General features: G+C 32.1%; 1 protein-coding gene across 1 annotated transcript in view; it reads left to right on the plus strand.

The window, feature by feature from the left end:
• Positions 1–12,378, plus strand: part of THEMIS (thymocyte selection associated) — a 166,394-nt gene that overhangs the window by 63,186 nt on the left and 90,830 nt on the right. The window contains exon 3 of the mRNA XM_011358729.2: positions 4,257–4,715. Coding sequence (XP_011357031.1) covers positions 4,257–4,715 — 459 coding nt within the window. The remainder of the gene's footprint in view (positions 1–4,256; positions 4,716–12,378) is intronic.

Raw genomic sequence — 12,378 nt, forward strand, 5'->3', positions numbered from 1 at the left:
GCTACCTCATATTCCTATTTTTATTATTATTATATTTTTCTCTCTTTAATTCCCCCTGCCACTTTCACCTTTGACTCATGGATGTGGCCGTTTCCTTTTAAGAACTGGATCTCTGAAGGCGGGGCATCCCCTCGCACGCGCTTGGGGCGAGCACCCGGGGCCTGGTGCACCGGGGGTTATGGTTCGTGGCTCCACCTGGGGCACAAACCTAGGACTTTCTGTGTGCAAAGCAGATGTGCTAACCACTACACTATGGAGCTGCCCCCTCATATTGATATTTTTAAAACTAAATTATATCATACATATAAGATATGTATGATATACACATTGTAATTTACAAATATTTTAAGATTTCTAATTTTAATAATATGAGAGGAAGATGAGAATTTGTAGGTAAAGTTCATGCTAAGATTCCTTTTTTCAAAGATAGAGGAAATGTATTTGGTTGCAGCGGGAAAAGCCAGCTAGAGATTAGACTAGGAAAAAAAATTGTGAACTCCTCACAATGATCTTATACTATGTATATTAAATAATATTGTGATACACAGTTGGAAAATTTAATTTTTAAAATTACTCCTTATTTGGGCGGGAATTAATGAGATAGAAAGAGGAAAAAGTAGAAAAAAATCTGATGAGAAGAAATTCTACACACTGAAACAGGAAATTATTCTTGTTCTTCTCACTGGAGGGTTTAAAAAGGCTGATCCATGCAAAGAGAGGGCCAGCTCGTGAGATGCATATATATATTTTGTGAACTGAAATAAACATGTTTTCATAACCAATGTCTTTGTAAGTCATACGTGTAACAGGAAGGCAGCCTGGTGTGGTGGCAAGCGTGTGAGACTTGGATGTCAGAGGTCTGATTTGAGATTCTAGAGCCAGATTGTGAAAATCACAACCACTTTCATATCCCCTAGTAGTATTTATTTTATTGTCCTTAAAAGCTTATTCTGAGAATAAATGATGTATATATAAAAAATCATTCAAATTTGTAAATTTATAAACAAATTTCATTTGTTGCTATTACTATTAGTTACAATGATTGCTGATCATTAAGAATTAGTTAAAAATATAAACTCCCTAAAAATCTAATATTCAGGAACAATATCTTAAAGATTAAATTCAATTGTTGACTAATTTTCAACAGGTCAGTTTATTGCATTTTCTTATAATTTTTGTTTTTAAAGTGACATGCTTTTTGTGAACAATTTCTCCTAATTTAATAATAATATCCATTTTAATAAGTAGTAATTAAATATGGAAACATAAATCTATTTTTTGTTTTTTAACTTACTTTATGAAGGTTACATATTAGCTTAATGTATAATCACTCAGCTCCTATAATGTATTTTGTTTTTCTTTGGAAGGATAACAAGTCATATTTTCCCCAGTAAAAAAAAAAAAAAACTACTATACTCTTCATGAAAAAGATAGAGTAAATATTGGTCAAATTTAAACCTGATCAGTCCTTTCACAATAAAGTAAAATACTTTATTGTGGAATTGAAGTTCCTTTATGACATCACATATGTGTGTGTGTGTGAATATATTTGACATCTATCTACACATATCTATCTATCTATCTATCTATCTAACTATCTATCTATCTATCTATTTATCATCTAGCTAGCTAGCTATCTATCATCTATCATTTATTATATATATTTATATATAAGCTTGTCTTAGTTTATGTGATATTAACTGGCTATTTATAAGAAAGGAATTTGGATATAGTAGTATATGAAAAAATAAGTTACTCAGATATTTTTTCTGTGCTCTGCCACTTAGTATGCTAAACTGTATACTTAATCATTTTCTAAGGGAAAACACACAGATTTATAGATAGATTTTTCTTGAAATAGAGACACCCAACAAGACAGTTCTGAAGTGCGTGAGTAACTTGAAATAATGGTGGCCCTTAGAGTTTCGGGATTTTTTTTTACTTCATAACACTTTAGATTTGTCATTACCTTAGGTGAACTCAATTCCCCAGGAAAGAACATGCTGAATTAATTTTCTGCGACTTACATCATCAATACAGCTAGGATAGGAAAAAAAAAGTCTTTACCATTTATGAGATTCTGGGCAGCTATTTTTTTAAACTTATGTCACAAAAACTGATGAATTTGCTATACCCTGACAGTGATTATGGACTCTTAGAAATAAATCTTTACACAGATAAATGAGAGTAAACGTGTGTGTGCATGAAGGTGTGTGCGCACAGGCACGCGCACACACACAAATTTATTTACTTTGAAGAGTTCAAGAATACTATTTTATTGGATTTTCTCTGATACAAGATGTAATGAAATAAGATCTTTCAAAATAAATATTTCTTTGCCTTGCTGTCTTAAGTATACTGTAATGCAATGGATGAACACTATTCAATTTCTAAAGGTTTTCAGGACAGATTGCACATGTTACCTTACTCATTCCTTGCCAGGATTTCATCGCCTACATTTTTTCAGGAATTTTATAGCTAAAAATAACCAAAAAATCTTATATTTTTCATTTGAGCAAAAATCTGTTACAAAAATAACTAACCATAAGTCTTTGTACAGTAAAGTAAAATATACCTAATAAGCATTATAACTTGGTTAATAATGTTTGATATATAGATAAATTTGGTTGAAATATATATGTTTAGTAAACTAATAAATGACTTTTCTAAGCTATATCATTCTAGTAAGATTTTTTTAAAATATACTGTCTTTTAAGTACATGGTAGTATATAATATTATCATTAATTTGGGGTTAAGAAAGCAATTCTATAATTTTTCTTAATTCTTGTTTTCTCTGGAATTTATTAAAACTTATCCAACAAATAAATTTCTGAAAGTGCTACAAAGCAGATGTGCCCATAAAATAAAAGGAAAATAATTCAAAGAGAACTGAACTTAAACACTTAAGCATACAAGCAGAAAAAGATATATCATAGATAGTAAAAATTCATTGTATTATTGACTATTTCAATGGCATTAGAGGAAAAAAATTAATTAGTGAAAATGATAAGATTAGAGAAGTAATGAGAAGAAAGAATGATATGCAATCAAGAGTTTTCAGTTTAGAAATACCTAACCTGGCATTTTCCAAGGAGAGTTATGTGGAGCACTAAAATATCATGGTGTATTATGTTGTGATTTATTAATGGATGTTTTCCCAAGAGTACTTTAATCAAAGAAATTTAAAAAATTTTGCATGTTATAGTCCCTTTGTATGAGTCATAGTATATCTAAAATTTCTGAGAAATCTTAAATTAATTGGAAATATGTAGATATTTTTCATTGGGGTAAAATGTACATAACATAAAATTTACCATATTTAAGTATACAAATCCGTGTTTCTAAGTACAGATAATAATGTTGTACAACCAGCACCACTATCTAATTCTACATATAATGTTTTGCAATTATTAATTTATCCATGAAACAGTTCCCTTCTGTAATATCTTTTAATTTTGATATGTCCAGAGATTGTATTTATAGAAACATGATCTAATCCAATCCTCTCATTTAAAAAATAAAAATAAAAAATGTGATCTTAAGAGAATCAATGCCCTGTTCAAGATCACACAGTGTCTCATACAGAGTTCCCATTTTCAAGAACAGTGCCTTTTCTCTTTCAAGGTATTATTTTTCCTGTCTCTACTTATGTTGCCTAGGTCTGATGATCTAGTAATCTACAGACGATACATTAATATTTTGCCTAGAAAAATGCAGAATTAAAATAAGTATTTCTCAAGATCCATTCATGTCACAAATGTCAGTATTTCATCTTTTCTTATGGCTGAGTAGTATTCCATTATATATGAAAATATTATGCTAAGCAAAATAAGTCAGATCAAAAAAATCAAGAACCATATGATTTCACTCATATGTGGGGTATAAAACAAAGCAACAAGCAAATAAAACAAACAAAAACTCATAGACAATAGTATGGTGATTACCAGAGGGAAAAACAGGTGGCGGGGAGGTAGAAAAGGGTAAAGAGTATTAAATATATTAACTTTGGGTGGTGAACAAACAATAAATCTACAGATGGTGTATTATAGAATTGTACACTTGAAACCTATATAATTGCATTAACCAATGTCACCCCAATAAATTTAATTTAAAAAAACAAGTATTTCTGGTCTTTAAAAAGGTGCATTATTTTCAAAAGCGACATCGTACTTGTCTTATAACCCCCTCATTGTGATTTTAGTTTGAGAACTTTGATTGTAAGAACTCTCTGTAATTTACACACTTCTGTTCTTAGGTCTTTTCAAGATTGTGGCTGATAAAACTCCATACCTTACCATGGAAGAAATTACAAGGACCACCCACATTGGATCAAGTAGACTGGGGCATCCTTGCTTCTATCATCAGAAGGATATAAAAGTAGAGAATCTCGTTGTAAAGCAGGGTGAGCAAATCATGCTCAACTCAGTTGAAGAGATAGATGGAGAAATATTGGTGAACTGTGGAGTGGTAAGGAATCATCAAAACCACTCATTTACTTTGCCTTTGTCACAAGAAGGAGAATTCTATGAGTGTGAAGATGAACATATTTATACCCTAAAGGAGATCGTCGAATGGAAGATCCCCAAGAACCGAACACGAACTGTGAAACTTACAGACTTTTCAAACAAGTGGGATTTAAAGAATCCCTTCCCTAAAGGCTTTTATGGTGCCCTGATTCTCAAGCCTGTTTATGAAATTCAAGGTGTGATGAAATGTAAGTATCCACTAAGAATAATACTGTATGAGCAGGAGCATTGTGGGATTTGGGAGGGAAGACTTTAGAGTTTAAAGAATGGTATTCTGTCCTCCATTTGCCCATTAAGCTCTCTGAGAGTTAGAGTCTCCTCTATAAATAAGCAAAGCACATATTTTTTGCAAAGATCAAATTGAATAATGTATATAAACATATAAAGTAAATTATGTGGTACTATCCAAGTGCAAGGTGCTGTAACTGTCTCATAAAGACAGGTTAAAACACTCATTTTATCACTGCTAGTTAAACATGGTCAGAAAAGAGCTACTTTTTAAAATAGTGTGTTTGGTTAGAAAGAGGCTTTCTTGTATGGAGATGGTCAACAAATAGGTTAAAATGCAGTTTTCTTAATGTGTCCCTTACTTCTATTTTTGTGACAACCTTTTTTTTTGGCCATCATCATTGGTCATACATCTCCATTAGCTGGAAGTCCCTCTGCCTTAAGAGAAATGGTATGACAAATTGATTCTCATGTCAGTGTATTTAAATATGTATTCTTCAGAGGATTATGTATTTTAAAGTAAGAATAGCTGGAGAGAACATTGTTACCACAAAGGAATTAATATCTTAAATTTTCAAGATTAGGCACATAATCAGGGCAAGTTTGGAGAAAAGAGTTCTGAATCTGCAGTCAAAAGTCCTGGATTTTAACTCTGGATTGATAACAATAGGTTGTAGCTTTGAGTGAGTCCATATAAAGGGGATGATGATATCCATTTTGGCTGCCTCTTGGAGTTGTTTTGAGAATGAAATAAGGTTCATTTTGGCACTTTATGTAATACACTTGAGAACACAAAGCAGTATATAAAAATATTTGTATTCCTCTCTCAAATTTTATATATCTCTACTCTCATTAATATCGTTGGTCACTTATACAAGCAAGAAAAATTGACATGAACCTTTCAGTATGTTTTAGAACTACATATTAAATTTTGTTACATACAAATATTTAACCAGGAATTGATTAACTAACATTTGAACTAAAGGTATAGGTAAAGAATCCCACTCAAGTAGTGATTTTTTTAATACTACAAAAAATTGATGCCATGGCATAATTATTTTTAATATGACAAAAATTGAGGTCACAGACAATTGTATTCCTCACATTAGCATTTTGTTAGCTATTCCAAAATGTGCAATCAAAATTAAAAAATCAAAATTAAGTTTTCCTCAGTTTTCATAAATAATAGATAACATTTTACCATTTTAAAGTTTGTTAATTTTCTAAAACCATTGGGATTTCCTGTCATACAGCTGCAAATGAAGGCCAGCCAGCCCAGAACCTAAGTCTATGAACGAGGTGGTTTCAACATTTAATGAATTTAGATTAGGAATCAAGAAAGGCTTCTCTGAGAAATGGCATTTAAACTAAGACATGAAGAGTGGATGAATAGGCAAGGGAGGAGGGGAGGACTTTGGAGGAAGTGCTAGCAGCTTGTGGTAAAGCAGATAAGCAAGAGATTGGAGCTGCAGTGCACATGGTATGAAGAAAGAGAAGAGAAGGCAGGTTGAGACGATGCCGAATCATGTAATAAGAAAGGTGGAATTAGTCATGGAAGATCTTAAGATATATGTTATGGGATTACCATTTGTCTAAAGGGCAAATTGTGTTTTTTTCAGCTGAGAGGAACAGGGTCAGAGGCGTATTGAGAGGCAGAGTACTGAAAGATTAATACAATAGTGTTTTCAAAGGTACAGAAAAGACATTTCAAAGGTACAGAAAAGACAGAAAAAGACATTGGTTTTAACAGATATTAAAAAGGTACAACCAGCAGGATTTGGAGGTCTATTGGAAGAGGTAAAAAGTTAACCCAACTCCAAGGCTCCTGGCTTGATCTACTGCCTGAATGGTGGTGCAGTTTATTAAATATAAACATTTACAGAAGAGCAGGGGATTTTAAGAGAATTGCTTAGGTGGACTTAAATATGGTTTCCTGCTAACCAAGATCCCTGAAGAAAGCCTTTAGTTGAGACAAAATCTTTCCCAAAATGTTACAGTCCAATTTTCCTTTAATAATATTAAAATTGAATTTTGGTTTTAATTATTTTGCATCTTTTAAACATTATTTTAAACATTAGTTGTTATTGTATAGAGATTATTTTAAACATTAGTTGTTATTGTATAGCAATTTGGAGACAGATGCTCTATGAGACTGTTCTGTATGTGCACTGAGTGCAAAACATTCCCTGGAAACAGAGGATGAGTATTCAACATATATTGTCTAATTCTTCAAAACTTTGTTGTTGTAAGCATTTTTCTTCTAAAGTGTAGACTATTTCATTTTATATTAATTTTGATCTTGTTTTACATTATTCTTTCTTAAATTGAAGATTCAAACTGCCTTAAAGTCAAGGTCATGTTACTAAGTTGCTTTCCAATGGCCTTGAGTGTCAGGCATAGTTCAAACCCTTCTTGGCAGGAGTCCTTTCTTTCTAAAATGACAGGAAAAAAGAATAGATCTGAGCCAGGGATAGAAAGTTTTGGAGAAACTTTAGGGGGGAAAGTAAGATAAAGAATATTGAGAATTATAGGAAGTTTTGAAATATTAAATTGCTGAAAAGAGAACACAGCAAGTAAATAGAGAAAAGAGGGAATAAAAGGTGTTCTACACCTAGAGCTGTTTTTCAGTATGGTATTAATGAGAAAACTTAGGCTCTATAAACTAGAAAAGCAGCAAAAAGTATTTACATGAAATATTTGTTCCTGGAAATTCTTGGTCATAATCCTCATCATAGGCCTAAAACCCCTCTAACTCTCACATATATTTAATAACTTTTTAAAAATTATGTCTTTTTAGAAAAAGTTAGAAATAATTGTTCAAGACCTCTAAGTACTGGTCTCAAAAGTCATAGACAAATCTATTCGTGCCTTTCACAGGAAGACAAAATTCATATTAGTGTAGTGAATGAAATGCATATTATTTGCAAATGAATAATTGAATCAGCTATTTAAAGTTGCTTCAAAAAGCCAGAAGTCTTTATTGTTAAAACTTTTAATGATGTTAAGTTTTGAAATATAGATTGATAATTATTTCTTCCCTAACTAAAATTTTAAGAGTTGGAAAGCCACATCTCTTTTTAGGAGAAAAACTCAGTGCCTTCCAAATTTTGGGGGTACAGTTATTTCTCAGGTATATGACATACTAATTCTCTTACAAGCAGAAAGCTGAAATCATACAAGCAGAAAGGTGATATCTGAAAGGCAGTGTATGAATATTGTATAATAGGTGATAAATGGTTAGCAGAAAAAGCACATTGATCTTTTAGTATTCTGAAAGATTATCTATTTTTCTCATTTTATTTTTAAAAATCCAATTTTTATCAAAGTCAAAAAAGTCAAATAGTGGTAAAAATACTTATAACAAAGTTATCAGCAAACACAGTACCCTCGATAATTCCCAAAATCCCCAAATTTCCCCCACATTCTGCTATTCTGATGTAACTTCTTTAAATATTCTTTCCTTGCTTTCTTGTGTTTGCATTTGCATTTCCAAATACAGGGATTTTGCTATTTTTCAAGTCATCGACTTCAGACAGTAACTATCTACTCCACATTTGACGATGAAGATTTAATTCTCTTACATTTCTACTTTCCCTCCTCTTTCACATTCTCTCATTATATGATAAGATATAGTTAAGCATTTGTATTTTTTTTATTGTGACAATTTACTACTGAATCAAGTGTTGTATAATGACTATAATTTTATTCCTGTATAACTCTGTTTTTCTGTAACGATGACCTTATTGTTTCATGCTTGGTTTTTTTCAGTCCTCTCCTAGGTCTTGAATGATTCTCCAACAACTCTATTTTTAAAAAGCTAAATGCAATTTTCCACAGAGACCAAACTGTGAAGAGATCTACCTTTTCTACATTTTTTCTCTTGCAAGTATTCCTCCTGGAACCCTCCATCCTCACGCTCCAAGTTGAATTTGTTGCTCTTTAGACCTACTGCATAGGTGATTGTCTTAGCCAGCTCAGGCTACTATAACAAAAATACCATAACTGGGCGGCTATAAACAACAGAAATTTGTTTCTCATGTTTCTGGAGGATGGAAAGCTGAGAGTAGGGTGTCAGCAAAGTTGAGTTTGGTGAGCAACCTCTTCCTGGTTGCAGACTCCTGACTTCTCATTGTATCTTCACATGGTAAAGAACAGACAGGGGAAGCAAGCTCTCTCATAATTCTTATGAAGTCATTAATCCCATTTATGAAGACTCTACTCTTATGACTTCATCTAATTTCAATCACCTCCCAAAGGCCCCACCTCTAAATGCCATCATATTAGGGGATAGGGTGTTAAAATATGAATATTAGGGGAACAGAAACGTTTAGTCCATAACAGTGCTGTCCTGGGACTTCCATTTACAATCGTCCTAGTGGTTCCCCTTTGGCTTGCTTTTGTGTTTACTAGCAATTTCTGAAATCAAATAATTCCTTTCTTGATTTTCTTCTGGTTTTGAGGAGCCCATCTCCTAGTCATTTCCTGAGAAAGGGGCAGAGGATATTAATCACAGGACCTGCGTATTTGAGAAATCTTTATTCTACACTCACATAAGATTCAAAGTTTGTCTACATATAGAATTCCAAGCTGAAAATAATTTCTTCTCAGAATTTTGAAAGCTTTGTTCACTCATTGTCTAGCTTCCAATTGCCTTTGAGAGATTATTTCATGGCATTCTGAAGTTTCACAGCAATGTGCTTTGTGGTAGGTCTGTTATTTTGTTGTGATGGCAAGTTTCAAAACAGAAATTTAAGTCCTTCATTTCTGGGATAATTTATTTGATAATTTCCTTTTAACCATTTTTTTCCTCTTCTTTCTTTATATAACTTCTAATCTCATGTTGAAGCTTCCATACTGACCTAGAACTCTTTTCTATTTTATGTCTCCTTATCTTTTCTTTATCTTCAGGAAAAATTCCTTAACTACATTTCAACCGTTTTAATGAATTTTTAATTTTAGCTATTATATTTTCAATGTCTAAGAGTTATTTCTTACATAATTTTAAAATGTTACCATGTTCTTATTTTAAGACTGCAATATCTTATTTCTCTGAGAACATTTTACAGTTTCTTAAAGTTTTTTACTGCTCTTTGCATTTTATCTGCTTCTCTGGGGCTTTTTAAAAAAAAGTTTTGGTCCGTCATTCTTGTTAAATATTTTTCTCAAACCCTGGTTATTGTTTGCCATTTATTTATACTTACATGTGAGATGCTTTTTTTTTTTTTTAAATTAACAAGTGAGGCACTATTTATACACAAGTTTTTTGTTTATGAATTCCAGGTTTCATTTTGCCAGTTTTTTCATTGGCACCTTTGCCCACATTCAGATTCTGTGAGTCTTTCCTTTAAGACTTACTCAGTTTGATCTGAGGAATCTTGATGTCTTTTGGGGGTTATGAAACTGCTTTAGCTGAGCGAAGAAGTTGTTGAGAGTTTCACTATTAGACTTACCCAGAGTTAGACTTACCTCCTTTGCTTTCAGTGCCATGCTTTTCCCCTGTTTGCCTATGCCCGGTTTCCAGATTCTGGGACCTTGTATCTACTGTTTCCTGCAGAGACAGAGGTGGAAGGGATGGTCATTTATCTTCCCCAGATTAGAGTTGGAAATCTGGGTTTAACCACTCTTCAGCATTCAAATAATTTTCTTCTTTTTGCCCCCTAGCTTCTCTTTCACCTTCAGAGGAGTCAGTCATATGTCTTCAATTTGTAAGCCTTTGAGGGGTTCCGTGGAGGCAAAAATGCTGACTTTCCATTAGACTCCTTAGGCACATAGGCTTTCCTTGTTCTATTTTGCCAGATCATTTACCATTCTTTCATGTGAGTTCTGTCTTTATTTAGTTTAAGGATGTGGGTATCTTATACATCCATTAAACTTTTTCCTCTCTTTTCTTTTCTTTTCTTTTTTACATTTGTGGTAAATTTGAGGGAAGAAAGGGTTAGAAATCAACATATTTCACCCATAAACTTCACTATTTACTTAAATTAGTCCTCACCCAGAGTTTATCCTGAACCCAATATAATCCTAAAAGGATTGGTTGTCAATATTGCTAAATAATAAATGTAACTTACAAACTTAATAATTTTAATAAAACAATTTTCAGTAATTTATACAAATATCATAGTCAATTTCTTATGTATTTATGTTTATCTTCTCAATGCTTGAGATAAAGTAAATGTTAAATATCAAAAAAAGCAACTAAAATAATTGTTTCTGTACATAAATATTGCCCAGTGCAAAGTTTCTATTTAGGTAACAAGTGGATTTCCTCACTTACCATATCCAGATTTGATTTATTACAATGACATATTTATGAATTAATAGCTAAGGAGAATATTTATTCACTTCGTGGCACAAAAGTTGATATCATTTATATTCATATAACAGGCTCAATTTTTATTAGCGATGCTTTTCCTAATGTGTCTATGAAAATACTGTGATTTAACATGATGATTAGAACTAGTGGATGCTCCAGTCAGCTTCCATTTCACATTCTTTCTTTAGGCAGCAATAGAAATAGAAATATCAAACAGCAAGCAGAGGAAAGGATATTTTTTATTATGGATTTATTTATTCTTATACTATCAACTATTAATGTTTTATCAGTCAGCATTTTCCAGAGAAACAGTATGTATAATATTATATGTAGTTAATATTATAAATACATAATTATTAATTAATGTATTTATTTATTACTTATTGACTTAAGGACTTGGCTCATGTAGTTATGGGGACGAATAAGTTTTACATCTGTAGGAGAGGCTGACAGCCTGGAAACTCGGGTTGGAGTTGATGCTGCAGTTTGAGGCAGAATTTCTTCTCTGGGAAACTTCCAGTTGTTGCTCATAAGGCCTTCAACTGATTGGATGAGCCTCAACCGCATTATTGAGGGTAATGTCCTTCACTTAAACTCAACTAGTTTAGATGTTAGCCACAGTTACAAAAGTAACTGGATACTATAGCCCAGTTAAGTTGACACATAAAACTAACCATTACAAACATCAATGGAGAAAACATCTTGAAGTGTATCATCCAGTATAAGAAATGGCTATTCATTTTTCTTAGCTTTTATAAACTGAATGAAAATGGAAAAAACAGAACAGTGTTACAAATAAACCAATATAGAAATCCATTATATTCTTTTTAAATGACTCTTGATTTCTCGATGAGGATCATGATGGGTTTTTTTCTGCTACAAATGTTAGAGAGCAATCCAAAAGGCACTTTTTCTATTTATAAATACAAACAGCAGTGGAACAGAGCACCATCTAACAAAATGGAGATTTACAGTATAGCATTTAAGTTGAAATAAAGCTAAATAAATAGAAAAAAATAATTTGAAGAATATTCATAAAGAAAATTGAGACCAAATGATGAACTATAAAGCATATTTTAATGTAAAAGTCTAAAATAAAGCAGAGCTCAGAAATTATTACTGTATCTAATAATCACCATGAAGAGTATAATGTGATGCAAAAATGTGAAACAACAATTCACTGGGTAATTGAGAGCTAGAGATGAAATTCATGAAAGCAGTTTTGAAAAAAAGAAGTACAATTTTGGAAAGTAAATGACAAATCAAAGAGAAAATGAAAATTTCTGACAAATATGTGAATTACTATTATC

Source organism: Pteropus vampyrus, unplaced genomic scaffold (genome assembly GCF_000151845.1).
Source record: "Pteropus vampyrus isolate Shadow unplaced genomic scaffold, Pvam_2.0 Scaffold43, whole genome shotgun sequence".
In the NCBI taxonomy this organism is placed as follows: Eukaryota; Metazoa; Chordata; class Mammalia; order Chiroptera; family Pteropodidae; genus Pteropus; species Pteropus vampyrus.